Genomic DNA, 27,768 nt, shown 5'->3' with positions numbered 1-27,768 from the left:
TAACAATTATGGCTCTAGATTGTAGGAAAAAGCTGTTTCGGATTTTTTTTTTTTATGCAAAAGGATATCCACATGTACTTTGTGACCCCTCAAATTTTTTGGGGTGCGTGATGTCCCTGGGTGATAGAGTCTCTGGACTTTATGCCTTCCTCCCAAATCTGTCTTAAAGGCCCATTATCTTAGTAAACAAAAGACTTGACCTACTTATAACATGATCAATACTGTTGTGAAATTGATAACGCTAGTTACTGTCTGAGACATTGCTCATTATATTACATTATAATAAAACAGTCTATATGCAAATAATAACTGAATCATAGCATGGTCCATTGCACAGAGTCACCTTATGGCTCAGTTATTTTGTCTGGATATTTTTATAAACATTTCCAAAATGTTGCCAACTTCTGACCCCGACAACCAGAAGCAGACACTACATTGAACTGTCGGAACCCTTTATAATCATTTGACTATATGGGAGGGGCTCCATACCAACATAAAGGATAGCGGGTGCTGGGAAGAGATTCGGCGCATAACATCCCTTCTACATCTGTGAAAATGCCGTTGGAATTGTATCTTGATCTGCACTCTCAGCCATGTCGCTCTGTGTTCATTTTTGCAAAGAAAACAAACATTCCGTTTGATTTCAAGTTTGTCGATCTGGCTACAGGTAGGCTACTGCGAGATATTTGGAATGTGATTTATAACGTTTTGAATGTATAGGATTTATGTTGACGACTTCTACACAACAGAGTTTTGGTGTGTACAAAATATGTTCAAATATAGTGAAATTCTATTCGAGGTAAATCAAAAAATGTATTATTTTGAAGCAAGCACCCAACCATTTTAGTAAATATGGGCCTACTGCAAATACAGTTAGGAAGTAACCTAGCCTATTATGACAATGAAAGTTAGATTTTATATGTATATATGTAGGCCATAAACTTCTAGGTGAAAACAACCAATTGCAAACTTTGAACTTGTTACATAATGACCTTGTTTGTTTATTCAGAAGGTAATATCTAACTGGACCCAATAACTAGAAATGAAACATGAAAGACATACTGTATATGGAAACGTTTTTTCACCATAGATAATCATCATGCTATATGTGTAAATTCATTATAACAACAAAATATCTATATTTTCTTAAAAGTAATATTGGATAAATCAGTGTCACAATTGTTTTGCTCCTCAGGCCAGCAGTATGGGGAAGACTTTGGTAAGATCAGTGTGGTGAGAAAGGTTCCGGTCATGAGAGATGGAGACTTCATTCTCACAGAGAGGTAAAGTAGTCTACAGTAATCTACACAGAGAGACTTCCCACTGGGCACACACTGGTTGAATCAACATTTCAATGAAATTACTTTGAACCAACGTGGAATAGACGTTGAATTGACGTCTGCCTAGTCGGTTACATGTCGACTCTACTTAGGTTTCTAGGGAGTTCCTTAAATTAATTGTATATCTCTCCTTATTTTTAGTGTTGCCATCCTGAAGTACCTGGCTGAAAAATTTGGCACCTCAGATTCAGACCACTGGTACCCAGCAGACCTGCAAAAGCGAGCCCGGGTCAACGAGTACCTGTCCTGGCAACACGCAGCCATGAGAGCCCATGGCTCAAAGGTGTTCTGGTTCAGGGTAAGATATAAACATCCAATATGTCCTGTAAGTGGAACTGCACTTAGAAAAAAAGGTGCTACCTAGAACCTAAAAGGGTTCTTAGGCTTTCCCCATAGGAGGACCCTTTGAAGACCCATTTTTGGTTCCAGGTAGAACCTTTTTGGTTTCAGGTTTGGTTCCATTCCACAGAGGGTTCTACTTAGAACCAAAACGGGTTCTCCTATGAGGACAACCCAAGAACCCTTTTGGAAGCTTTTTTTCTAAGTGTGGACCTTGGCTGGTTATTGAACCATTTGTACACAAATAATGTCTTATGTAATAACTTAGTTAATGACTAAAGGAAATCATTAGCGTCGAACATTTAAGTCTATGGCATTGGTGAATAGACATTTTATCACTGGATTATTTATTAAATGTAGACTCAGCAACATGACTCAGGTGCATAAAGTTAACAGCATAGTGGGTCAATTTCTGGAATAACTAAGAGCATTGAAGCGCGAGGCTCAACTTCTTTGTTGTTTTGGTACCCTGACTACCACACTGTGAACAGTGTTGCAACTTGCTAATTTCAATATCTCCGGTGCTGCTCGTGGCAAGTTCATTTTGTTCAGTCTACCTTTAAATCATATTGAATAAGTATGGGTATAGACACGTAAATGTAATGTAAATGAAATGTAAAAAATATTTACATATTTTTAGGCAATAGTTCCCATCATAACTGGTTCAGACGTCCCTAAGGAGAAAATGGACTCCGCTATGGAGGACCTGACACTGTCTCTGAAGGTGTTTGAGGAGAAGTTCCTGGACGACAGACCCTTCATCATTGGGGAAAAGATCTCACTAGCAGACCTGGTGGCAATAGTAGAGATCATGCAGGTAACATTACATTTGTAAAAATGTGAAAGGGTAGGGAAGAGTGAGTTGTGCATGATTTTGAAGCTATTGTGTGAGGGATTCTCTCACTAACTGTTGTAAATGTCCCTCCCAATGTCTTTGGTTGCAGATTTGCGCTGTACTTTCCCTGAAATGATATGGGTTTTCCTGTGTGTGCATGTTTTTCAGCCGGTTGGCACTGGTCTGGATTTGTTTGAGAACAGGCCCATTCTCGGTGCCTGGAGAGACAGGGTAAAAATGGAGCTTGGCGAGGCTCTCTTTGACGAAGCTCACAAGACCATCATGGATGTGGCCAGCCTGCCTCAAACCTTTGAGAACAATGGAATGCTGGAATTTCTCAAGCCAAAGATACAGAAGATGTTCAACTAACTCATGATGAGAACATTTTGACCACCAAGTATTGTGTGACAATGCTTTTAATTTTTGTCTTAATATTTTTTATTAGCAACCTGAACTCAAGTTTAGACGTAACATAGTAAACGCACATCCGATACTCCAATTAGTATGATATGTTATATTTCGTATTGTATGTATTAATTTGTGGAACTCCATCAACCATTTTGTGTGATATGTTACAAATTACAATTAGCATGATATGTTACGGATTGCAATTCATACAATATGTTACAAATTTGCAAATCGTATGATATGTTACGAATTCCAATTTGTTGCGGCTAACGTTAGCTAGGTGGCTAACGTTAACTAGGCTAGGGGTTAAGGTTAGGGTTAAGGGAAGGGTTAGCTAACATGCTAAGTAGTTGCAAAGTAGCTAAAAAGTAGTAAGTTGTTGCAAAGTTGCTAATTATCTAAAATGCTAAAGTTGTCCGTGATGAGATTCAGAACACACAACCTTTGGGTTGCTAGACGTTCCCGTTATACGCCCATCCAGCCACCCTGACTAACCACCCTACTTTTTGCCTTAAGTAACCAGCTGTCTTATGTTACCATACCAAATATAACATATCATACTAATTTGAGAGTCCCGGATTTACATTTACTATGTTATGTCTAGTCTATGAGACCAAGCTGTTATTAGAATAAACCCTTAATTTCTTGATAATAAATAAAATAAAATCTAAATGTGTCTTTTTCCAATTTTTTCAAATGATTTTTAATTCTTTAAAATAATTAAACAATAGAATGTAAAGTACTATTTGGTGAGAGATGCAAAGGTTCTGCAGTCCAAAACCTGAAAGAAAATTGTTTAAACTCTTCCCATTTTTCTAAAAAGGTTTTGTTCTAAAAATAAAACGCCCAAATAACAATAGAATGTAAAGTACTATTTGATGAGATATGCAAAAGTCCAAAACCTGAAAGAACATTCTTCAAACTCTTCACATTTCATTTACAGTGCCTAGTGAAAGTCTACACATCCCTTGCACAGTTTTCACCTTTTGCTGCCTTAATAAAATTATGTAAATCTAAAAAAGGAAATAATTGGATTTTAGTGGATTTTTCCCCTGCTTATCTACCCAACCTGCTTCACATTAACAAAGTGACATTTTTAGAAAATGTTCTTAGTTAATAAAAATATTAAAGAAAGATGTCTTGCATAAGATTGCACATGTCTTCACACTCCAGAGTTAATAGTTGGTGGAAGCGCCTTTGGCAGAAATTACAGCTGTGAATCATTTTGAAAAAGATTCTACCAAATCTGCACAACTGCACAACTCTATCCATTGTTTTTGTTAAAATTGCTCCAGCTCAGTAAATTTGGTTGGGAATCATTGATGGACAGCCATAATCAAACCTTGCCTCTGATTGTCAAACAGATTCAAGTCAGGACTGCTACTGGTCAACTCAGGAACACTCAGCACCATGCTGGTGTGTCTTTGGCATTAACATTTGTATAATTGTCCCTCTGAAAAATGAAACTGACATTGAAATAGTGTAGACTTTCACTAGGCACTGTACATAAAGCCACACTCCTTAATTTGTGCAAATCATCATTACAAAAATACATAACAAATATAAAAAGACAAATAAAGCCAATACATGCACCGCTACTTAAAAGTAAAATACTATGAAACCCAGTACACCTAAGCATAAAAAGCCAACAACAGCAGTAGCAAAAAGGGATTTTACAATAAAATAATTAGCACTTGCTTGTAATATCTGTCAATGACAAACATTAAGTATATTGTGACATAATACACTGTCCTGAAGAACTGAAAAGGAGACAATGTATTCAAACTCAAAAGCATATCAAGCTGCCCCAGTTTCTCCACTCAGGCTTTTGCTTGATGCATTTGATGCCTTGGTACCACAGAAAAGAGCCCAGAGTTTCTCCCTCAGGTTCTTATTGGAGATAGTCAAGAGAACGCCTGATGCTATGCAATAGAAGGAGTAACCCAGCAGGAGTGAGTTAATGCTAATGTCAGAGCCATATAGTTTAGAGAGATAGAACAAGGAGATGGTGGTCAGAGTGGTTATGTAGACGCCCACCAGGGCCACAGTAAGCTTGCACACCAGCAGGTAGGAGTCAGCACTCTGAACATCGGTCTTGTTCTTTCTCATCCCCAGCGTGTGTTTGCAGAGATGGACCACCAGTCTGATGGAGGAGGGAACCATCACCATCACAGGTAACGGAGCCAGGTAGCAGATGAAGACTAGCACATAAAGGTTCATGTTGATCCAAGTGGGGAATAGAGGTGTCTTAATCACGCAGGTGGTGTTCTTTGTCACAGGTGTTACGTATGACTCGTTACGGTAATTAAGGGAGAAGAAGGGGGAAAACATCACACAGGAGTTCAGGAAGGTCACTGCAAGAGCCACGTTGATGATGGGTGAGATGTTTGTCTTGATCTTAGCGAACAGCTCAGAGGTGAAGTTGACCACCTTCACACAATAGAGGACACTCAGCCAGGCGATGGACCAGAAGCTCAAACAGCTGCTGCTCAGCCACACATACAACATGGCACAGAAGAACATGGGTAGATCATCCCAACACAACACCCCACGCCACATAGTGACTACGATGCCAAAGGTGGAGAGGTGCAGGAAAACATTGCCCAGGGAGATAGTGGAGATGATCAGTCCCACAGTCTGGACACCACCAGCCTTCCACTGCTGGAACATGGTTGTTATCAAGTTGAATGTGTTCCATAGCACTCCAATAACGACCAGGACAGCTATACCATACAGCTGGACTTCATGTTGTCCAAAACCCATAGTTATAACCAGAGGAGAACGATTTGGCAGAATTCCTCTTTGTTATGAAGCAGAGTATTATTCACATACCATTTTATAGAGAAAATGAGTATTCCTATGCAAATCTGTTTCTGTGAGTAATGACTCTCTGAGATAATGTAAATGAGGGACAATGTTGATTGATGGTAGGGCATGGCCATTCCACAGCAGAATTTGAAAACACAAATTAGCCATGAGGAAGACAAGTCACGTTATTCATGACCATTTTGCTTTTATGAAAAGCATGCATGAAGTATACATTGACTAGAATGTAGACTATTACTGGATTTGTAATACTGTAACCAGACACAGATTAAATTGAAGATGGAGGGAAGGAGTAGGGATGCAAGATAGTCAATACTTGTATCATCTCAGCCACTCTCATTGTCCGTACTGAGGATAAACATGACATGTTACTTACTGTCTGCCTTGCCACTGTCCATCGTGCCATGGCTTTTGTTTACAGACCAGACACTCATTTACTTACAAGCATCTTCTGGGGCTGGTTTTACATTTTTAAACCATGGAAATGATATGTATTTTATTTTCCTTTGCCTGATGAGGCTGGATGTATTTCCTTATTCAAATCCATTATGTATTTCATTTGTACAAATTAGCTTATTCAAAATGAAGTTCTGTGCTTTTCATCCTGTTTCAATGTTATGTAATTCACAATGTAAATGGTTTTGAGCCCATAGTCTCTTTTCTCCAGATTCTGGATTTTTCTCAGGCATAATTGCACAAGCAATTTTAATGTCACACAATAACAAAAACGAAATATATTTAACTACTGTGAAAATAAAGCTAGTATGTGACACAATTATATAGTCCTCCTTTTCAAGCTCCTGTGGTGGCCAAATACATCCAATTCCGTTCCATACTAATTATTTACTGCTATCTAGAGTTTTAAATTATTTCTTGATTGGGCACCAAATCAGGAAACTTGTTTGGCACAACTTTCCCCCCAAAGAAACTGTCATTCATATTGCATAAAAAAAACATCAAGCCTACTGTAGCCTATATCATGTCTGGACTAGGATGCAGTGCACATCTTCACAATCAAGTTAAGTGGTCAGGATACAGCCATGCCCAGATACAATGACTTCCTTCATAGGGATATGTGACCCTTTGATTTGCAAATACTGATAGTGACAGAAATCTTCGTTTGATCTAATGTATCGGTATACCCCATGGTAGGCCTACTTCATATGTTAGTCTTTAATTCATATGAATGCATTCGTGTAATTTTCATGTAATAAATGATCAAATAATTTCAAAGTAGCAAATAACATAAAACAATAGACAAACGCTACTTTGTTCCAGCTTTGGCTGCACAACAGAGATACATGCATAATGCTATACAACAACGACGACTGGACCAGTCTTGAATTTCACAGACTTAGAATATTGTTTGGTCAATGGAACTGAAACAGCTCCAAGCAGATGTACATGTGATCACTGACCCACACAGGAAGGAGAAGAACCAGTATGAGTCAGAAGAAAGAGATTCACTCTCTCTGACAATTTCCAAAATGCCTTGTAAACGGCTAAATCTATGTGAATATGAAACACATAAACTGGTCCGAATACAAAGTGTAAGGCTGGGATCGCTGAAATGGACATTTAACGGTGTCATACTGATGTTCATCTGGTGAGTATTCTGCAGAATGATTCAGTTTGCGGTAATAACGGTAGTAGACAAGGAACGCCCACGGACCTTGATCAAGAATGTGTGCATGAAAATAAAGTATGAACGTTATTATAGATAACGAATACATTCTGAAATAATGATGTATTACTTTTATCAATTGTATTAACTATTTATTTTAATGTGTTTACCATCCATCTTCTAGCCATACCAATAATATTTCAAAATGAATGTTATTATAGATAGTGAATACATTCTAAAATAATGATGTATTACTTTTATCAATTGTATTTACTATTTTTTTTATTTTATTTACCATCCAACTTTTCTAGCTATACCAATAGTATTTCAAATCCATCAGGGACACATACAAGTAATTTACTCCAATTTGCAACATTCTATAATAAAATACTGTTTTACATTGTAGCATTGTAATGTTCTGGAACAAGGAGTACCAACAACACGACTATGTGGTCAGCTCTGTTACTGCTAAGGTCAAGGGAGTGGCCATGACCAGCTTGCCAGATGTTGGTGATATAGTATGGGATGTTGTAGATTACAGTGGGCCATCACAGGTGTGTGTGTGCGTTCATACGTGTGTTTTACAAACATTGTTGTTTTATTGTTGTATATTATACACATATTAGATTTGTATAATACATGCATATATTTGTACATTGGTTCTGACTTTCTATACATTTGTTGGACTTTCTGTTTAAGGGAAAGAATTCATTTTTCGTGGTGACCAATGTCATTGTTACAAAAAATCAAAGGCAAGGAAAATGCCCTGAGGTAGAGTGCCAGTAGGACGTTCCTACCCAATTCCTGTAAATGATAATGTCTGATATCACTTCTATTAACCACACTACTTGATGACTAGAACCAACTCATCTCCCAGGAGTCTGTGTATTACAGGTCCCTCCTTACGGAAAAGTGTGTTGGACAGACAAGGACTGTGTGAAGGGGTTCTGGGATCAGAACAGCCACGGTACAACTACAGCTGTCTACAACTTTTCTCCTGATCATTCTCCTCTGTTTGTGTCATCTCTATCTGGTTAGACCCTGAGTTCTTGCAAGGAGGGGAGGAATTTGTCCCTGATGTGTTGAGGTTTCAGATGGTCTGCTCTGTTCTCTCTGTCTTTACTGTAGGCAGATACATTCTGTATCTGTAAGGTTATGTAAGGGTTACACAGTAGTAGTAAACATGTAGACACATGATAATAGAACAGTTAGGACAAATTTTGTTATTATTTGTCATGTGAACCATATAATAGTTCAAATTGAACACATTCTAAATTTCACATTTTGCTTTCCTTTCAGGGGTTCAGACAGGTGCATGTGTGAAGTTTGATGTAACACAGAAAACATGTGAGGTGTCTACATGGTGCCCCATAGAGACCAAGAAAACGCCCCCCAAGTAAATAAGCTCACTATGATTTGTATTCTCATTATCAGTTTGTGTGCCTGCCTTCCCCCTCTCATCATATTCAGTGTGATTTTACTTGCAGTCTCTGCAGAGGTTATTTACTCAGTAAATCAAGTTATCTTCACTTCTACATAGACCACTGCCTGACAGCTATATTTATACTTTAGTTCCTCTAATGTGGAGGAAGCTCACCACATTACCGCTGCATGAGTGTATAGTCAAATATGATGAGGAACATTGTTTCAAAGTAGTTTCACAACAACTTTGGAATGAAAATGAATGGCTCTATTCAATTGTGGAAGTTCAGCTTTGTAGCGTGATTGAAATTAAAATGCAATGTTCCCGTTTTAGCAGAGACTGCATTCACGGTAAACGCTCCATGTCGGCTCAACCTGAAATTACCTTTACATTTCTATCACGGAATCTGCAACGCTTCAGCTTTAAAGATTGAATAGAGCCCTAAACCGTCAGCTGTAAAAACATATTTTTTTCACAACTATGCTTCAATAGTGCAATTGATGACTGCTCTGACATCTAGGCCTGCTCTCTTGGCATCAGCTGAGAACTTCACAGTCCTCATCAAGAACAACATAAGATTCCCAAACTTTAACTTCATTAGGTGAGACTGCCCAATTCAATGTGAATAGGTTTTTATTTTTAGCTTGCACACCACAGTTAAGTATATTATATATATTATATTCAGAGTAACCTTCACCACCCCACCTTTACATACTCAAAGGGTCATAATCACAAAAAACAGAATTACATGAATTCATAAACAGATGGAAAACGAGCACCTTCTTTACATTCAGCTGATCTTACTAATGTGTGTTTGTCTCACAGAAGGAACATCCTCCCTGAGATGACGGACAGCTACCTGAAGCAATGCCAATTTAACAGGCGTACCGACCCCTGGTGCCCCATCTTCCGCCTCGGGGACATTGTGCAGGAGGCCAGAGAGAACTTCTCAGAGATGGCAGTTGAGGTGGGCTTCTCTGTTAGAGGAAATTTCTCAAATAACCACAAACTTACTCTATGACTCTCAATTATGTATGTATGTCACTGATGTCTGCATCTATTTTGGCATTGCACATACTGGCAATTCATTAAGTTGAACATATTTGATTACTTAATGAATTACAGAATTAAATCACCTTAATTACTTCAGATATGAGAGGGTTTACATGATTGTCAGGTAAGGTTGACGTACAACAAGTTGAGTGGATCATCTCCACCATGCTCTCTCACCAAAGGGTGGCGTCATTGGGATCCAAATTAAGTGGGATTGTAATCTGGACGGGTTCTTGCGGAACTGTCTGCCCAAATACTCCTTCCGCCGGCTGGATGAGAAGGAGAGCAACAGAACTCTGTACCCTGGTCTCAACTTCAGGTAATTGTGACTGGCCTTGTTCTTTAGGCCGAATGTCATAGACCATACATGGCCAGTTGACCCATTTCAAATGAGATTATGGAAAACTGTCAATCTATACTGGAATGGGCATTTGTAATTGTAGATATTGGTGTATCCAGATATTACAGTGTAACATAGTTTTTTTACAGTTTTATAACTACATGTGTTGGCAGGTTTGCTAGATATCAGACAGAGAAAGGTGTTGGGGAGAGAACCCTGTTTAAAGCATTTGGGATCAGGTTTGATGTCATGGTATTCGGAAAGGTTTGTATGACTTATTAAGTCTTATCATTCAAACCTGCAATAATGATTATGGTAATCTTACGAATGAGCATATATTATTCTAATCAGTGCATGAATCAGAATAATACAAATGGTCATTTATCATGTGTGTTCTTTAAAAGGCAGGACAATTCAGCATAATCCAACTGATCATCTATATTGGATCAACTTTATCCTATTATGCACTGGTGAGCTTTATTCAGATGTTTTTATTCAACTTCTTTTTGAAATTCAACATTTTAACAGGCAAAGAAGCCTACATTGACTGTGACTTTCCCCAGACCACTTTATTCATTGACTGGCTCATTGGGACCAGCTGCTTCTCTAAAGAAGCCAGGCAGAACTACTCAGAGAAAAAGGTTGAATCTGTTCAGGACAGACAACAGGTAGGAGTGGGATGGCATTCCCCACTGGGGATTATACATGCCCTCAAATTTGCATTCCCATTGACTGAATGTTGGATGTAAATATGTGGTGAGACGCTGAACAATGGCACTATTCTTCTTCTGTGTTCCAGTGCATTCTTTGTGTCTCGTTTGTGGACGAGAACCATATAAGAGTGGTGAAAAGATCACATAGGAAAAGTTTACAACAAGTGAAGCCCATGTCCGTTCACCCATTCAAGGTTAGCATAATTGTGTTTTCCCAAATGTAGTGCCATTCTCACCCCCTGATACAGTAGATACTCACTTTTAACCTCACTTTATGTTACCCTTCTCTTGTCTTTTACACAGTTACTGAGTAAGGTAAACTATTATATATAAGTACATATGACTACTGTAATATGTATGTATTGCACTCTTGTTGTCAGGACGACATAAAGCACCTGAGTGCCATGGCTGGTGTATTGCAGAAAGGGCACATCATAGACAAGCAGCCCCAGGCTCTCATTAGGCCTAGCCGTCCAGCCTGGTGTCTGTGTGGCTGCTGCCTCCCCTCCACCCATCCCCAGGAGCAGCTGTGCTGCAGGATGAGCAGAGGTCGCTGCATCACCACCTCCTCCCTGTTTGAACAGCTAGTGCTGAGTCGGCCCTTGCTGGAGGCAGTGTTGCTGTACAGGGAGCCTCTTTGTGAGCTGACCGAGGGGGAGCAGGGGACCAACGCCCTGCGCCACTGCGCCTACAATCAGTATATCACCTGGAGATTTGGGGCCCCACCCAGAGAAAGCCTCCCTGTCATACCCAGTTGTAGTGTGTGGAGAATCAGAGAGGAATACTCCAGCCAAGATGGAGAGTACACTGGCATGAGACCCAGTAGAACTACTTCTCCCCAGTCCAGCCCTAACACATAGCTTTAGAGAAGAGGGAGAGTCAGTGTTCTAGAAAGCAGTGTTCTACATAGAAAGCTCCATCAGAGACTGGTCCTCATCATGTAGCAGCTGTAGCATGCATTTGTACTGGTGTATTTATCTAATCTTCCATTCTGCATTAAGGTTAACATTTTCAACTTGATCATTATCCTCGCCTATAGATATTGTGTCTATCCATCCCACTGTCTAGAGACCATGAATGATGAAGAGGGCTCCCAAGTGGCGCAGCGGTCTAAGGCGTTGCATCTCAGTGCTAGAGGCGTCACTACAGATCCTGGTTTGAATCCAGGCTGTATCACAATCGGCCGTGATTGGGAGTCCCATAGGGCGGTGCACAATTGGCCCAGCGTTGTTCGGGTTTGGCCGGGGTAGGCCGTCATTATAAATAAGAATTTGTTCTTAACTGACTTGCCTAGTTAAATAAAGATACAATTAAAAATATATATTTTTAAATTTTAAAACTAAAAAAGATTGCAGAAGATCCATTATCTTAGATGACAATGAATTGGAGCTAACTGGAGAAGGGAATTGTGTTATCATTTTGTTGACTGCATACATGTAACCTATTTCAATTCTTTTTTATATTGAACAAATCTTTTTTGCCATGTGCATTAAATGTAATTTTGAAAATATTGTTGACTTGATGATAATGTAATTTCACATCTTCTCCAGTTCTTGTGTGCATACAATAGTACATACCGTTTCTATGGATCTATTGTAGTCGATGTACAGTAGTTTTATTATGCCTCTACTCAGATGAGTTAGATTTGCGAAATGAGCTAGGGTCAGTTGCAGTGGAGATTTTAGCATGTAAATCTACGTGGGGCAAAAAAAAAATTAAAGGTGGGATGCATGCCAGCAAAGCCACAACACAACACAACACTAAACAATACATTAATTGCACTATAACAGTGACAAACGGTTCCCACAAACTGGCCTACATAGAGCTGTCTCAACAGCAGAGTCCCAACAGCAGTCCCAACATCTTACTACTGCTACACCTGGCTATCAGGGGAGCCTTGTCTAGCAGCGAAACAGTTCATTCAGCCTCATTTACTGCCTTTAAAAAAAACATAGCTGATATGACTGACTTACTTAACAAATGTGGTTTCTACTGACATTTGAAATGTACAAGCTATGGCATAAGGGGATGACAAACGGATAAAAGGCAATCCGTAATTTCGATAAAGACATTAATGAGCGAGCTAGGACGGACGTTGTCAATATAAGTATTGGATCCGCACTTTTGAAATGTGCAGCGACAGAATTCAGAACATGGGCCATTCTTACAGTATTTTCCCTGTACACCAAGTCAGAACCATAAGATAAATAACGGGGCATATAAGCAGACAATGAAAGCTCTTACAATATTTGATGATTACATTTCTCTAAAAACAGGCAATAGGCTAATTAAGAGAGGAAAAGGGACCAAATTATTAGCGTGCCTCACACACTTACTAGTGTGCCTAACAACTTACTAAACAAGGGCTACTAACAACTTACTAAACAACATACACTAAGTAACGTTTTTACTTTCTTAGCTACAGTATACATATCTCCCTGGCATATTACATAATTTATGCAGCAGAATACAATACATTTTTGGACTTCAAAACCACTCATTTTTTAAATTTGAGATTTCTAAGTTGTTGTGTAATGTTTATGTCCAATGAGCACTGATAAGTTTTATCTATAATTTCTCTTCATTATTTATCTTCATGTGACAAGGATTAAAAAGGATTTACCAGTAGATTGTCAACTTGATTCATGATGATGACTGCTAGCTAAGATTTTGAAAGTATGATGTTGACATGATCAGTCCAAATCAAAGCTACTGTACATGTAACGTGATTTGACGTCATTTTATCTGTGGCCAATGACCTTGAGTCTTCTTGGATGGGCACTTCTAAAGTCAGCAGCCAAAGGGCTAGAATGTTTGAAGTCTCCCCTTACACTTCACGGTGACGTAGTTTCCCCATGAGTGACAGAACACTGAGCCAATCACGGCGCAACACTCCGTATTTTCTGCTGGCTTGCCCCACCACAGAAAGCACTGAGCTAGGCTGAATCACCTGCATTTTGGAGCTGCCTTACTCAAGAAAACAAAAAGAGACCATGTTTGTTTGCAGCTTTCTCAGCAAAAAAAGAAATGTCCTCTCACTGTCAACTGCGTTTATTTTCAGCAAACTTAACATGTGTAAATATTTGTATGAACATAACAAGATTCAACAACTGAGATATAAACTGAACAAGTTCCATAGACATGTGACAAACAGAAATGGAATAATGTGTCCCTGAACAAAGGGGGAGGTAAAAATCAAAAGTAACAGTCAGTATCTGGTGTGGCCACCAACTGCATTAAGTACTGCGGTGCATCTCCTCCTCATGGACTGCAACAGATTTGCCAGTTCTTGCTGTGAGATGTTACCCCACTCTTCCACCAAGGCACCTGCAAGTTCCCAGACATTTCTGGGGGGAATGGCCCTAGCCCTGATCCTCCGATCCATACGGTCCCAGACGTGCTCAATGGTATTGAGATCCGGGTTCTTCGCTGGCCATGGCAGAACACTGACATTCCTGTCTTGCAGGAAATCATGCACAGGATGAACAGTATGGCTGGTGGCATTGTCATGCTGGAGAGTCATGTCAGGATGATCCTGCAGGAAGGGTACCATATGAGGGAGGAGGATGTCTTCCCTGTAACGCACAGCGTTGAGATTGCCTGCAATGACAACAAGCTCAGTCCAATGGTGCTGTGACACACCGCCCCAGACCATGACGGACCCTCCACCTCCAAATCGATCCCGCTCCAGAGTACAGGCCTCGGTGTAACGCTCATTCCTTCGGCGATAAACGTGAATCCAACCATCACCCCTGGTGAGACAAAACCGCGACTCGTCAATGAAGAGCACTTTTTGCCAGTCCTGTCTGGTTCAGCGACGGTGGGTTTGTGCCCATAGGCGACGTTGTTGCCGGTGATATCTGGTGAGCACCTGTCTTACAACAGGCCTACAAGCCCTCAGTCCAGCCTCTCTCAGCCTATTGCGGACAGTCTGAGCACCGATGGTGGGATTGTGTGTTCCTGGTGTAACTCGGGCAGTTGTTGTTGCCATCCCGTACCTGTCCCGCAAGTGTGATGCTCAGATGTACCAATCCTGCACAGGTGTTGTTACACGTGGTCTGCCACTGCGAGGACGATCAGCTGTCCGTCCTGTCTCCCTGTAGCGCTGTCTTAGGCCTCTCACAGTACGGACATTGCAATTTTTTGCCCTGGCCACATCTGCAGTCTTCATGCCTCCTTGCAGCATGCCTAAGGCACGTTCACGCAGATGAGCAGGGACCCTGGGCATCTTTCTTTTGATGTTTTTCAGAGTCAGTAGAAAGGCCTCTTTAGTGTCCTAAGTTTTCATAACTGTGACCTTGCCTACCATCTGTAAGCTGTTAGTGTTTCAAAGACCGTTCCGCAGGTACATAATTGTTTATGGTTCATTGAACAAGCATGGGAAACAGTGTTTAAACCCTTTACAATGAAGATCTGTGAAGTAAATTGGATTTTTACGAATTATCTTTGAAAGACAGGGTCCTGAAAAGGGACGTTTCTTTTTTTGCTGAGTTTATAGTATATATATTTTTTTTTACATTGTTTGCAAACTGATATGTGACACGTATTAATGCAAAAATGACTTGCAAAACATGCAAGCCCCTCCCAAAAAAATATATGACCACTGGGCTGTTGTAGTTTTCTTACTAGCCATGAAGATGATTTTACTATTATCTCAGCAGGCTGTGAGTGTGAGACCTGTTTACCTCTTGTATTACTCCCATTGCTAGTTTGCTACAGTATATCCATAACTCAGAAGACGGGCTGCTGTAGCTGTCAGAGCTGCCTGTCAGAGCTGCCTCTGCTGTTTGTTTGATTATGAAACATTAGGAATTATTGTGGCTAAGAGCAAAGTGGTGGGAGCTGTCTTTAGATTAATCCAGTTTCTGGTCATCTTTGATGTGTTTGGGTAAATTGGGGTTTCAATAATTCAGTTTCTATTACAAAGCCATCTATATTAAGTCAGAGTGGATGGTGTGTGATTGTATCACATTGTCTCTACACTTGTTTCCTCTTGTGTCGTGTCTAACCTGTTATACTGCAGGTGTGTCTGTACGGTGCAAAAGTCTTACCAGGAGACCAACTCAGTGATCAGCTCTGTCACCACCTAGGTGAAGGACACTGCCTTCCCCAACATCTCTGATCTAGGTGCCCGTGTGTGGGATTTGTCTGATTACAACATCCCCTCAGGTAGCATCATATACTCAATACACTTAATCTACAGTGTATCATATTTTGGTCAGTTTCAGTTCAAATTGTTTTTAACTGTTTTTATATTTGTGAATACGGGGATTTGCTTAAGGAAAATGTGATCTTTGTCTGGCAGACTAACATGATCGTCACCCCCAATCAAACTCAACTGAAACTGTCCAAAGGTATGTTTCTGATTTCTTCTTTAAAATATACTGAAAAGTATAATAGGCTATATTGTGAAAAGTTATGTTATTGTTTGAATGGAACACTACTAAAAATATATTGTAAAATGAATAATGAGACTGTAGTTACACATTAATAAATTTACTTATACAACCTTTATTTCAATTGTAGTCAAAAAGGTATTTGAATGTTAGTGAAATGTGATCCTGTATCTTATTAAGCTCCCAAGCCAATCCACCATTTGCATGTCAGACAGTGACTGCACAGAGGGATCCAGTGATGTCCGTGGCAACGGTAAACCTCCATGTCTTGCTGACGAATCCTTGTTGAATTGTTAACATGGGCAGCAACCAGCAAAGAGATGGCTGAAACATTCATTCAGTGTCATAAGTAAATACATATCTACAGCTCCAGAGAAATGTGTCCTAAAATTCATTAACATTTTCTGAATCATTCTGCAATATATTTGAATAACTATATAGCAATGTCTCTAATCATATTACTCTCTTCAAAAGGTATGCAAACAGGGCTATGCGTAAACTACAGAGAGACTGTCAATACCTGTGAGGTGTTATCTTAGGGTCCTCTTGAAATAGACACTAACCTACCTGAGTAAAGAACACATTACAGTGCATTCGGAAAGTATTCAGACCCCTTGACTTTTTCCACATTTTGTTACATTACAGCCTTATTATAAAATGTTTTTTTCCATCATCAATCTACACACAATACCCCATGATGGCAATGAAAAACAACAAACAACAGAGATATCACACTTTACTAAATTAGTTGACGCACGTTTGGCAGTGATTACAGCATCTAGTCTTGGGTGACGCTATAAGCTTGGCACAACTGTATTTGGGGAGTTTCTCACATTCTTCTCTGAAGATCCTCTCAAGCTCTGTCAGGTTGGATGGGGAGCGTCGCTGCACAGCTATTGTCAGGTCTCTCCAGAGATGTTCAATCAGGTTCAAGTCCGGGCTCTGGCTGGGCCACTCAAGGACATTCCGAGACTTGTCCCGAAGCCACTCCTGCGTTGTCTTGGCTGTGTGCGTAGGGTCGTTGTCCTGTTGGAAGGTGAACCTTCGCCCCAGTCTGAGGTCCTGAACGCTCTGGCTCAGGTTTTCATCAAGGATCTCTCTGTACTTTGCTCCATTCATCTTTCCCTCGATCCTGACTAGTCTCCCAGTCCCTGTTGCTGAAAAACATCCCCACAGCATGATGCTGCCACCACCATACTTCACCGTAATGATGCTGCCAGGTTTCCTCCAGACGTGACGCTTGACATTCAGGCCAAGGAATTCAATCTTGGTTTCTTTAGACCAGAGAATCTTGTTCTTAATGGTCTGACAGTCCTTTAGGTGCCTTTTGGAAAACTCCAAGCAGGCTGTCACGAGCCTTTAACTAAGGAGCGGCTTCCGTCTGGCCAGTCTACCATAAAGGCCTGATGGGTGGAGTGCTGCAGAGATGGTTGTCCTTCTGTAAGGTTCTCCCATCTCCACAGAGGAACTCTGGAGCTCGTCAGAGTGACCATCGGGTTCTTGCTCACATCCATGACCAAGGCCCTTCTCCCCTGATTGCTCAGTTTGGACAGGCGGCCAGCTCTAGTGTTAGTCCTTCCAAACTTCTTCAATTTCAGAATGATGGAGGCCACTGTATTCTTGGGGACCGTCAGTGCTGCAGAAATGTTTTGGTACCTTTCCCCAGATCTGTGCCTAGACACAATTCTGTCTCGGAGCGCTACGGAAAATTATTTCGATCTCATGGCTTGGTTTTGCTCTGACATGCACTGTCAACTGTGGGATTTAATAGACAGGTGTGTGCCTTTCCAAATAATGTTCAATTGAATTTACCACAGGTGGACTCCAATCAAGTTGTAGAAACATCTCAAGGATGGTCAATGGAAACAGGATGCACCTGAGCTCAATTTCGAGGGTCTGAATACTTCTGTATATACGGTATTTCTGTTTTAAATCTAAAAACCTGTATTTTCTTTGTCATTATGGGTTAGTGTGTGTAGATTGCTGAGGATTTTATTTATTTAATCCATTTTAGAATAAGGACGTAACGTAACAAAATGTAGAAAAAGTCAAGGGGTCTGAATACTTTCCTAAGGCACTGTATGTTTGTGTTGCACTCAAGTGAAACATGTAGGAATAAAGGCAGGACACCCACTTATGAGTTTTCTTTAATTCTTTAGAATACCCCATATTTTCTCTTTTAGTCCCTTGCAGAAGAAACATTTTGCCTGATGTTAACCCTTCATATCTGAAGCAATGTGATTTCAATCACACATCAGACCACGACTGTCCCATCTTCCGCTTCAAAGACATGTTCACTGAAACTGAGGAGGACATTCAGACCATGGCTATCAGGGTATAACATGTAGCCACTCACTTTCTTTTCTCAGGTCCCATTTAGATTTGACTCTGCATAAGCCCATATTAGATATTCTTGAAGTTATTCTCAGCAGTTATGCCGTGTTTGGTTTGTGTCACAATTGAATCCTTCAATTCACAATTCATCCATGCCCATCAGGCTATAGGCTATTTGGGCAGTAGTGTAACTCTGTGGTGTATATACACTAAGTATACCAAACGTTAGGGACACCTTCCTAACATTGAGTTGCACCCCCCCACTTCAGAACAGTCTCAATTCGTCGGGGCATGGACTATACAAAGTGTCAAAAGTGTTCCTCAGGGATGTAGGCCCATGTTGACTCCAATGCTTCATACAGTTGTGTCAAGTTGGCTGGATGTCCTTTGGGTGGTGGACCATTCTTCATACACATGAGAAAAAGTTGCGCATGAAAAACCCAGCATTATTGCAGTTCTTCACACAAACCGATGCACCTGGCCTGGCACCTACTACCATATCCCATTCAAAGGCACTTAAATATTTTGTCTTGCCCATTCACCCTCTGAATGACACACATACACAATCCTTCTTTAACCTGTCTCCTCCCATTCATCTACACTGATTGAAGTGGATTTAACAAGTGACATCAATAAGGGATCATAGCTTTCACCTGGTCAGTCTTTCATAGAAAGAGAAGGTGTTCTTAATGTTTTGTATATTCTGTGTAAAATTCGCTAAATAGCTGAATTTTGAAATTAGACTATATCATGGTTATGTTGTTAAGGGTGGCGTTCTTGGGACTGTGATTGGCTGGAGCTGGGACCTGTGGCCCTAAATACTCTTTCTGCAGGCTGGACATAAAAACTCTGAGAACAATGTACAGTTGAAGTCAGAAGTTTACATACACCTTAGCCAAATACATTTAAACTCAGTTTTTCACAATTCCTGACATTTAATCCTAGTAAGAAATTCCCTGTCTTAGGTCAGTTAGGTTCACCACTTTATTTTAAGAACGTGAAATGTCAGAATAATAGTAGAGAGAATGATTTATTTCAGCTTTTATTTATTTCATCACATTCCCAGTGGGTCAGAAGTTTACATACACTCAATTAGTATTTGGTAGCATTGCCTTTAAATCGTATAACTTGGGTCGTTTCGGGTAGCCTTCCACAAGCTTCCCACAATAAGTTGGGTGAATTTTGGTCCATTCCTCCTGACAGAGCTTGTGAAACTAAGTCAGGTTTGTAGGCCTCCTTGTTCGGACACACTTTTTCAGTTCTGCACACACATTTTCTATAGAATTGAGGTCAGGGCTTTGTGATGGCCACTCCAATACCTTGACTTTGTTGTCCTTAAGCCATTTAGCCACAACTTTGGAAGTATGCTTGGGGTCATTGTCCATTAGGAAGACCCATTTGCGACCAAGCTTTAACTTCCTGACGGATGTCTTGAGATGTTGCTTCAATATACCCACATAATTTGACTACCTCATGACGCTATCTATTTTGTGAAGTGCACCAGTGCCTCCTGCAGCAAAGCACCCCCACAACATGTTCTTCTGCTTGCAAGCCACCCCCTTTTTCCTCCAAACCTAACAATGGTCATTATGGCCAAACAGTTCTAATTTTGTTTCATCAGACCAGAGGACATTTCTCCAAAAAGTACAATCATTGTCCCCATGTGTAGTTGCAAACCGTAGTCTGGCTTTTTAATGGCGGTTTTGGAGCAGTGGCTTCTTCCTTGCTGAGCGGCTTTTCAGGTTATGTCAATATAGGACTAGTTTTACTGTGTTTATAGATACTTTAGTACCTGTTTCCTCCAGCATCTTCACAAGGTCCTTTGCTGTTGTTCTGGGATTGATTTGCAATTTTCACACCAAAATACATTCATCACTAGGAGGCAGAACGCATCTCCTTCCTGAACAGTATGACAGCTGCGTGGTCCAATGGTGTTTATACTTGCATACAATTGTTTGTACAGATGAACGTGGTGCCTTTAGGCGTTTGGAAATTGCTCCCAAGGATGAACCAGACTTGTGGAAGTCTACAATTTTTTTCTGAGGTATTGGCTGATTTATTTTGATTTTCCCATGATGTCAAGCAAAGAGGTACTGAGTTTGAAGGTAGGCCTTGAAATACATCCACCTCCAATTGACTCAAATTATGTCAATCAGCCTATTAGAAGCTTCTAAAGCCATGACATCATTTTCTGGAATTTTCCAAGCTGTTTAAAAGGTAGTCAACTTAGTGTATGTAAACTTCTGCCCCACTGGAATTGTGACACAGTGAATTGTAAGTGAAATAATCTGTCTGTAAACAATTGTTGGAAAAATTACTTGTGTCATGCACAAAGTAGATGTCCTAACCGACTTGCCAAAACTATTGTTTGTTAACAAGATTTTGTGGAGTGGTTGAAAAACGAGTTAATGACTCCAACCTAAGTGTATGTAAACTTCTGACTTCAACTGTAGCCCCTGGATACAACTTTAGGTGAGATCAATGAATATGTGGACACAATACTCTAAAGAGATTAAATATAGCTTTTCAATAAGACTATGTTATTTCCACAGGTTTGCAAAGTACTACAAAACCGCTGATAATGTGTAAACAAGAACCTTGAAGACATGCTCTTTTTGTCGAGACCTTTACCCACCTCCAATATCCAGCCCGCCACTAAACATCATGCATACACTCGTATTTCCTTAACTTTCCAACGAAGCCTCTTCAGTGTACGACCTATCAAACTGCTCTGAAGTTTAGCCAGAATGCTTGCTTATATGTGGTATGGTATGTGCACATACCATAATCCAGGGATAAGAAATGCGTTGTACTCAGAATTGTCCCTTTATCTCAACTGTTACACCGATAAGATTGAAAGACTGCTAGTTACAGAAAACGGCCCTTTTCGTCCTAATGCTAGGTAGCAGAGGCAAGAGCAGCCGTTTTGTAATGGCAGTGTCAGCCAATCAGCTCCTTTGTTGTTCAACGGAACATTCCATAACGGCGGCAATGGCTACTGCTAGCTAGCATGAGAAACAAAACAGCAGTTTACTTAAACTAGCAGTTGTTCAATCTCCTCAATGTTACAGTTGGTATAATGGGACAATTCGACATACAACTAATTTCTCATCCCTACATTGAGGTACGTTTCCCGAGCCATATCTCACACCGGCTCCGCTGTGTTTTAAATCTAAACAGGAAACCTGTTCGACCCCAGTGCAGCTGTAAGCAAGCATATTGTCGGAATCTATTATGGCTACTCTAAAGTTATTTGCTACCTGATAACAAGGAACAGATAAATATTAAGAAAATCATTTTAATATGGAAATGGTATTTCGCATCATTTGTCAACAAAATAACAAACAAGCAGTATTATAGAAAGTTGAAAATAATTGTAAAAATTATCGCCTTTTCGGGAATATATTTCCTCTTCCCATCCCTCCACGTCCTCGACCCCTAGCAGCCACTGGGAGAGGAGACAAAGCAAATTGTTCATCAATCAACATACATTATTACAATAATCTGCTTCCATAATTTATGTAGCAAATCCAATAGGATACTAGCCTGGGCCTAGATCTCTTTGTGCTCCTGCTAACGCCAACTCCATTGCTGTCATAGTCAAGCCAAACATGTTTGGCATCAGAATGACTGACAAGGAGTTGGCATGATGGCGCACGCAGGCCAGTTGGATTCAAAGAAGATCTGATTAGGGGCCAGAATGTAATAAAATCTATACCTTGTGCTTTGAGAATGGCAGCTTTGCCTCTCCCAGCTCCAGCTCCCTGGTTCTTGTTCTTCATACTCTTTAGCATTGGTGCGTTCTTCAGCATGTCTGGTAGAATAAGGAATCGAATCTTGCTGCCTCGGATGTACACCTGCTCCAGCTGGGCTACACGGCCATCTCTGTGAGTCACTGTGATGTTGGCCATCTGGAGGGGACAGAATGTTGAATAAGAAATACATCAAATTAGATTAGGAAGGGAGGGGTTGAGGGTAGGTTGTGGAGGACTACTTTATGAGGGATTCAGGGAAAAGAGATGTTGATTTGTAGATCATAATATTAAAATATAGACTAGTAAGGAACTTAGAACTTAAGAGAACTTGATGCAACATGTTCAGATTGATACTTTCTATAAAATTGTAATTCATGTTAGGCATGAAATCAACTTTAAAGTTTGCGACGCATGTTATTACCTGGCAGTTCATGTTGTCCTCAGCTTCAATGAGTTTCCCCCGGTACACCTCCCCGGTGTTGGTCTCGCAGGTAACGATGTGGCCCTCAGCTTCATGAAGGACTTTGATTGGCACTCCAATGGACATCTTTCTGAGCACCACCACAAATATAGTAATGGTTTTGGTCAAATATAAAACAGTTATCTTCTGGTTGATGTTATTTGTCGCAAAAAATCAGTAGTTAAACGTTAGTACCTAAAACAGGAAGAATGGAATTGGCTAGCGGGATGTTAGCTAGCAATGCTTGGTAGCTAACGATAACTATCTAACGTTAGCGCCTAATGATACGTACTGTAGCTAGCTCATTTCCGTGTGCACTGCTATAATGCTAATAGCTAGATAGATGATGATAACCGTAATATCTTACCGTTTAAATCCTTGCAAACAAGTTCGTGGAAATTATTCAGCTAGATAGCTAATATTTTTTATTTAGGTCTAGTCCAGCTATGGGTGAATGGCAAAGATGTCCTGCTTGTTTGAAAACTAGCCTCTCCAGCCCCGTGTATTTCCTGTTTGATTCATTCATAGCCATGGCAAAGATGTTTTATAACTAATAGCTCATTGTTCTATCTGTGGCGATGCAAGGTGAAAACTAGAGCGAGAACTGTGTGTGCTGCCACCTACTGATGTCCTGCCAACGGTGCAGTTTAGTTTACTAATAAAGCTTTTTTATTTTACAGACAACGCTCAATCCAATTTAACACCTTTTTTATATTCCATCTATAGTATGAACAACAATTAAGCGACTCTAATAATGTGGGATACACTCTGTGACAGATGTTGTTCTTGTTCGCGACCAGGGTTATTTTGGTGGCAGTGTAGTTTCTGGATCCACTTTTAAGTGTGTGCGCGCGCTATTAACAACATTTGGGTGTGCGTGCGCCACTAGCTACCGGAAGTGAGTTTGACTCGCAATCCTCGTTCGTATCAATTATTTGAAGAAACCCAGCTAGCTATCTAAACAGAACTAGCTTAGCTATCAGTACAAGAAAACACTAAACAATTCACATGAACCCACTTTGAATAATCTAACAGTTAGTGGGCGAATTGACTATTAAGTCGACCAACCAAGATGTAAATAATGATATGTTCTAGAGTACACTGATTTGGTTGCTAGCGCCAGGCAGTGCTAGCCAACACCCTCATGAGGCAATCCAACTCCGGAGGATTAACTAGCTACCGACCGTAATCAAGTCTAACTAGTTGGTGATTTGCATCTAGCAGCAAAGAACAAACCAACAGAATGTCAGGTATGTGTGCTTTAGTTATCTAGAGTGTTTTTGAAATGTCACGTTTGGTAGTAGAACCCACCTAACTTAGCTAGCTAACCACAAATTGAATGTGAAGCAAAAGTATTTTTTTAAATTTAACCTTTATTTAACGAGGCAACACAATTAAGAACATATTATTATTTACAATGACGGCCAAACCCCCAACTAACCCGGACGACGCTGAGCCAATTGTGCGCCGTTTTAAGGGACTCCCGATCACGACCGGTTGTGTTACAGCCCGGGATCGAACCAGGGCATCCCATCCATCTCATGACATTGTCACATGTAAATAACACTTGCTGTGTTTATCAGTGTTGCTAAAGGAATGTCCAATCCATTAGAAAAACATTAGTTAGCTAGCTACAGTAGTTATTTACTTTTGTAAACATGATTTTTATTCATTTGGAGAAGCTTGCCACAACAGCAAGAAACTGACATATTATAGGCTGGGTGAGACCAGTAGCTAAGATTGTGTAATTCTTTCCATCAGCCTCATCACATCTTGTTTTTGACAGATGATGCTGTCCTGCTGAATGTACCCGTCATTCGGCAGCTGTACCACTGGGACTGTGGATTAGCCTGCTCCAGAATGGTTTTGAAGTAAGAGGACATTTCATCATATACTGCATACAGACATGGGTATGCATTTTAACTACAGTGCATTGTGTAGCTGAAGACTTCATCATATACAATAATTTGGCAGGTACCTCCACCCTGTGAGTGATGAGGAGTTTCAGGGTGCTTGCTGGGAGTTGAAGCTGACGCAGAGTGTCTGGACAATTGACTTGGCCTACCTCATGTGCCAGCTGAGGGTCCGGCACCGCTTCTGCACTCAGACACTGGGTGTTGACAAGGGCTTCAGGAATCAGGTAATGAGTCAACACTTTGCAGGCCATCACAAGTACACTAGGAATAATGTAAGGTTAAGTACATGTAATCATCATGTAGCCCACTATAACAAATGTCCTTAACTAATACGTACCCGAGAGACTTACCATGTTTATGTTTCTTTCATCTGTTTCCAGTCCTTCTACAAAAAGCATTTTGACACTGAGGAAGACCGAGTCAACGAACTCTTCCTAAAGGCTGAAAGCAAGGGTGTGGTGGTGAATAAATGGTTAGTTTGTGAAAAAATTGCACGGATAAAGAAAAAAGACAAATTGTTCCAAATCTACCAGCTTGTCTGGTTAGTAATAGTTTTTTTTACAGACCTAGACAGAAAATAACTAAGAGATGCTAACTTTCTGCCTTTTTGAATGTCACCTGTAGCTCTGTGACAATTCAGGAAATCCAGGAACATATTGACCAGGGCCATGTGGCCATAGTGCTGGTCAACGCTGTGGTTCTGGTGTGTGAACTTTGCTCTTCGCCTGTCAAGTACTGCTGTTTCCTGCCTGTGGGCCAGAAGTGCTTCTGCAGGAAGCCAGAATACCAGGGTCACTTTGTGGTGGTGTGCGGCTTCAACCGGAGCACTGGCTGCATCTTCTACAACAACCCTGCCTACTCAGACCGTTAGTCCTCCCTCTACACATTTCCAGCAGTAGACAGGGCCACTGACTTACTAAACCCATATATTCATTAAGTATAAGTGTGGAATAAATCACATTGTGTTTTTTGGCATTCCAAGTTCTAAATCTAAGTGCTTCTTAATAAATTGCACAATAACATAACACCTGCACCTGACTGTGCCCTGCATGGGGCTTTGCATGAACATGTAACCAGAGGGTGAAAAGTTGACCATGTTCTTATCAGTAAGCACAGAGAGATTGAGTAAGAGTGAAAATATCACATTGACAGAAAGCCTTTGTGTGTTTTGCTTACAGGCGTGTGTTGCACCAGCATTAGTAACTTTGAAGAGGCTCGAATGAGCTATGGGACAGATGAGGATATTCTGTTCATCTTCAAGGAGAGCTGAATGGCTTAGGGACAATGAAGATGTAGATGTTCTCCACATCGCTATGGCGCCCCATCCTCACTATGATGACACACCAGTGGGTCTACAGGTCCCTGAACTGGGACTGCTGGTTCCAGCTCTAGCCCAGTGTTGTAGATGGTCCCGGGCTGTCCTCTCCAGTGCTAACTGACTGCTCACAGAACACACAGCACCACTCCAACGGCACCACACACGCCTCACTTCACATAGCCCATGCTAGTCGTCAGTGTGTAAAGGAATAATCACGGAAGACATAAATAAAGTGTGGTTTTTAAGTTGGTTGGGGGACAAGCAGATAGATTAAATAGAATAAATTATATTTTCCTGTGTCCCATTTTGTTTAGTTTTACTTCAGTTAGTTAATTCTAACAATTGACGTGTGAAATGGTGAGCAGTGCAAGACTTGAAATCCTATTCCTAATGCTGGGTGGAAAAAATAACATGACACTCAAGTTGATTCTAGACTTGGAGAGGAGGACAAAACAATGCACATACAAGGGCTTATGGCAACATGATGCTTTCTTTGGTTTTACCTGGTGTCATGCAAGTCTGATGGGCCATGTATTGCTACTTTACTCCCCTTAGACTAGCCTTGTCTTATTTTATTAATAGTTATTTTGATACTGTTTGTTAAACTTATGTATTATTTACTATTTTCTAATAACATGGAATAGAGGGAGAAATTGTTTTTGAAAGACTCAGGTAATTAATGTCCATAGAGTCTGATGTGTTGTATTACAATAGCAAACCCATGTTACAAATGTATTTTCTTTAATGCAATACACCTTGACCCATAGCCTGTTAATGGAACCAAATCTGCCTGGCAGGCCTAGGTGTCAGTCATCAGGACATCATGTTCAACCTCAGCCTGCTGCTTTGTACAGACTTTGCTTTTGTTATGTGAACCGATGATTACAGTCCATGTCAGTGTCATTCACATCAAGGAGATTATTACAGAGAATCAGTTATAGTTTCATCTGAAGGCAGTGGAGGCTGGTGGGAGAAGCTATAGGAGGACGGACCCATTGTAATGGCTGGCATGGAATTAATGGAACTGTATCAAACATGGAAACCACATGTTCGAATCCATCCCATTAATTCCATTCCAGCCATTACAATCAGCCTGATCCTCTTATAGCTCATCCCACCAGCCTCCACTGTCTGACGTTTTTTCCATGTTGCACTACATGCCTCGATCTCCATGCTCTTTGAGTTTGGAAAAGGGAGAATGGAGACACAGTGGAAAGTGTGAAATACTCGGTACGAGGTAGATGGATGCCTTGCAGGTTTTGCTTCAGTATATGACTTAACACTACCTTCCAAGTTTTAAAGGAATTATTAGATCATAAGATATTTTCTGTTGAAAATAGCAATCAAGTGGAGGCAACACACAGAATGACTTCATTATTCTCTTTCAACATTTATTTTTATATTTTGGTATCATGGATGATGTTATTGCACTTTGGTTTTTGTACCAGCCATAATTATGTATTATTTAATTTTCATTTTACCATGATAGCATATTTCCCAATCTAAATGGGATGACAATGATTTATTCCTGCTTGTGTATTTTTGTTATGAACAAATGGAATGTGTTAAAATGGCTTTATTTTTATGAAATATACAATTCCATGTATGTACTGTACTCAATAAAATAATTTGAACACATTCTTTGGTTTAGCTTATGGCTGGCTTGTTTGGTCTGTTAATAATCTTGA

The 27,768-nt window shown here is 40.4% G+C and overlaps 5 protein-coding genes across 8 annotated transcripts; 3 read left to right on the top strand and 2 right to left on the bottom strand.

Annotated features, from left to right (window-relative positions):
- Positions 1 to 475: 475 nt before the first annotated feature.
- On the top strand, positions 476 to 3,594 carry gstt1a (glutathione S-transferase theta 1a). The gene is made up of 5 exons (XM_055919405.1): positions 476 to 667; positions 1,196 to 1,283; positions 1,482 to 1,638; positions 2,320 to 2,496; positions 2,683 to 3,594. Exons 1-5 carry the CDS (start codon positions 556 to 558, stop codon positions 2,881 to 2,883), a joined length of 735 nt encoding a protein of 244 aa, XP_055775380.1. The 5' UTR covers positions 476 to 555; the 3' UTR covers positions 2,884 to 3,594.
- A 1,125-nt stretch (positions 3,595 to 4,719) lies between these two features.
- LOC129852838 (taste receptor type 2 member 40-like) lies at positions 4,720 to 5,685 on the bottom strand. The gene has a single exon (XM_055918477.1). The coding sequence runs from the start codon at positions 5,683 to 5,685 to the stop codon at positions 4,720 to 4,722; it is 966 nt and encodes a 321-aa protein (XP_055774452.1).
- Positions 5,686 to 7,167: 1,482 nt separating this feature from the next.
- On the top strand, positions 7,168 to 16,903 carry LOC129853400 (P2X purinoceptor 4-like). Of its 2 annotated transcripts, XR_008759122.1 has the most exons (15): positions 7,168 to 7,354; positions 7,779 to 7,926; positions 8,072 to 8,143; positions 8,267 to 8,339; positions 8,672 to 8,768; positions 9,316 to 9,396; positions 9,621 to 9,762; positions 10,031 to 10,167; positions 10,362 to 10,452; positions 10,593 to 10,658; positions 10,752 to 10,856; positions 10,988 to 11,095; positions 11,282 to 16,070; positions 16,207 to 16,255; positions 16,478 to 16,902. XR_008759122.1 is itself a non-coding variant. In XM_055919400.1 (13 exons), exons 1-13 carry the CDS (start codon positions 7,236 to 7,238, stop codon positions 11,759 to 11,761), a joined length of 1,719 nt encoding a protein of 572 aa, XP_055775375.1. In that variant the 5' UTR covers positions 7,168 to 7,235; the 3' UTR covers positions 11,762 to 16,903. The 2 variants fall into 2 exon arrangements, 1 of the variants encoding a protein (XP_055775375.1); XM_055919400.1 differs by having other exon boundaries at positions 11,282 to 16,903.
- Positions 16,904 to 21,913: 5,010 nt separating this feature from the next.
- LOC129853402 (small nuclear ribonucleoprotein Sm D3) lies at positions 21,914 to 23,339 on the bottom strand. Of its 2 annotated transcripts, none has more exons than XM_055919404.1 (4): positions 23,214 to 23,339; positions 22,808 to 22,933; positions 22,350 to 22,542; positions 21,914 to 22,079 (listed from the first exon to the last, which is right to left on the bottom strand). In XM_055919404.1, the coding sequence occupies exons 2-4, from the start codon at positions 22,931 to 22,933 to the stop codon at positions 22,015 to 22,017; spliced, it is 384 nt and encodes a 127-aa protein (XP_055775379.1). In that variant the 5' UTR covers positions 23,214 to 23,339; the 3' UTR covers positions 21,914 to 22,014. The 2 variants fall into 2 exon arrangements, with proteins under 2 accessions (XP_055775379.1, XP_055775378.1); XM_055919403.1 differs by having other exon boundaries at positions 22,808 to 22,937; positions 23,214 to 23,338.
- Positions 22,901 to 27,718, top strand: LOC129853401 (protein GUCD1-like). 2 transcript variants are annotated; one of them, XM_055919402.1, is made up of 6 exons: positions 22,901 to 22,958; positions 24,633 to 24,717; positions 24,821 to 24,986; positions 25,143 to 25,234; positions 25,387 to 25,628; positions 25,941 to 27,718. In XM_055919402.1, exons 1-6 carry the CDS (start codon positions 22,901 to 22,903, stop codon positions 26,030 to 26,032), a joined length of 735 nt encoding a protein of 244 aa, XP_055775377.1. In that variant the 3' UTR covers positions 26,033 to 27,718. The 2 variants fall into 2 exon arrangements, with proteins under 2 accessions (XP_055775377.1, XP_055775376.1); XM_055919401.1 differs by lacking the exon at positions 22,901 to 22,958 and adding an exon at positions 23,435 to 24,096.
- The last annotated feature ends 50 nt before the right edge of the window (positions 27,719 to 27,768 follow it).

Source organism: Salvelinus fontinalis, chromosome 4, assembly GCF_029448725.1.
Source record: "Salvelinus fontinalis isolate EN_2023a chromosome 4, ASM2944872v1, whole genome shotgun sequence".
Classification (NCBI taxonomy): Eukaryota; Metazoa; Chordata; class Actinopteri; order Salmoniformes; family Salmonidae; genus Salvelinus; species Salvelinus fontinalis.
Note: the sequence above shows the minus strand (reverse complement) of the source record. Positions and strands in the feature narration are given on the sequence as shown.

Excerpts from the sequence above, each read along its gene's own strand:
- LOC129852838 (XM_055918477.1), bottom strand. The coding sequence starts at position 5,685 with ATGGGTTTTGGACAACATGAAGTCCAGCTGTATGGTATAGCTGTCCTG.
- LOC129853402 (XM_055919404.1), bottom strand. The coding sequence starts at position 22,933 with ATGTCCATTGGAGTGCCAATCAAAGTCCTTCATGAAGCTGAGGGCCAC. Across the intron at positions 22,543-22,807 it reads AGGACAACATGAACTGCCAG|ATGGCCAACATCACAGTGAC; the intron begins GTAATAACATGC and ends TGTCCCCTCCAG. Across the intron at positions 22,080-22,349 it reads TGCCATTCTCAAAGCACAAG|TGGCTGCTAGGGGTCGAGGA; the intron begins GTATAGATTTTA and ends CTCCTCTCCCAG.
- LOC129853400 (XM_055919400.1), top strand. The coding sequence starts at position 7,236 with ATGCCTTGTAAACGGCTAAATCTATGTGAATATGAAACACATAAACTG. Across the intron at positions 7,355-7,778 it reads GTCATACTGATGTTCATCTG|CATTGTAATGTTCTGGAACA; the intron begins GTGAGTATTCTG and ends TTTACATTGTAG. Across the intron at positions 8,340-8,671 it reads CTGGGATCAGAACAGCCACG|GGGTTCAGACAGGTGCATGT; the intron begins GTACAACTACAG and ends CTTTCCTTTCAG.
- LOC129853401 (XM_055919402.1), top strand. The coding sequence starts at position 22,901 with ATGAAGGACTTTGATTGGCACTCCAATGGACATCTTTCTGAGCACCAC. Across the intron at positions 22,959-24,632 it reads TGAGCACCACCACAAATATA|ATGATGCTGTCCTGCTGAAT; the intron begins GTAATGGTTTTG and ends TGTTTTTGACAG. Across the intron at positions 24,987-25,142 it reads ACAAGGGCTTCAGGAATCAG|TCCTTCTACAAAAAGCATTT; the intron begins GTAATGAGTCAA and ends ATCTGTTTCCAG.
- gstt1a (XM_055919405.1), top strand. The coding sequence starts at position 556 with ATGCCGTTGGAATTGTATCTTGATCTGCACTCTCAGCCATGTCGCTCT. Across the intron at positions 668-1,195 it reads GTTTGTCGATCTGGCTACAG|GCCAGCAGTATGGGGAAGAC; the intron begins GTAGGCTACTGC and ends TTTGCTCCTCAG. Across the intron at positions 1,284-1,481 it reads GACTTCATTCTCACAGAGAG|TGTTGCCATCCTGAAGTACC; the intron begins GTAAAGTAGTCT and ends CCTTATTTTTAG.